The sequence below is a fragment of the Chaetura pelagica genome, unplaced genomic scaffold (assembly GCF_000747805.2).
Source record: "Chaetura pelagica isolate M959 unplaced genomic scaffold, ChaPel_1.0 C10832485, whole genome shotgun sequence".
Classification (NCBI taxonomy): domain Eukaryota; kingdom Metazoa; phylum Chordata; class Aves; order Apodiformes; family Apodidae; genus Chaetura; species Chaetura pelagica.
The window spans coordinates 1-317 of record NW_009959243.1 but is presented as its reverse complement, the minus strand read 5'-3'; the positions used below and the strand labels follow the sequence as shown (position 1 = coordinate 317).

The window sequence follows — 317 nt, the reverse complement described above, 5'->3', positions numbered from 1 at the left end:
AAGTCGCGCTCGTCGCGGGCCGGGCTGCAGTTCCCGGTGGGCCGCGTCCACCGGCTGCTCCGCAAGGGCAACTACGCGGAGCGGGTGGGCGCCGGCGCCCCGGTGTACCTGGCGGCCGTGCTGGAGTACCTGACGGCCGAGATCCTGGAGCTGGCGGGCAACGCGGCCCGCGACAACAAGAAGACGCGCATCATCCCCCGCCACCTGCAGCTGGCCATCCGCAACGACGAGGAGCTCAACAAGCTGCTGGGCAAGGTGACCATCGCGCAGGGCGGGGTGCTGCCCAACATCCAGGCCGTGCTGCTGCCCAAGAAGAC

General features: G+C 70.7%; 1 protein-coding gene across 1 annotated transcript; it reads left to right on the top strand.

The window, feature by feature from the left end:
- Nucleotides 1-3: 3 nt before the first annotated feature.
- Nucleotides 4-312, top strand: LOC104384763 (histone H2A.J; the record flags this gene model as incomplete). The annotated part of the gene is made up of 1 exon (XM_010005669.1): nucleotides 4-312. A coding segment is annotated over one exon (309 nt), but the record flags the coding sequence as incomplete, so codon positions are not given.
- Nucleotides 313-317: the final 5 nt, after the last annotated feature.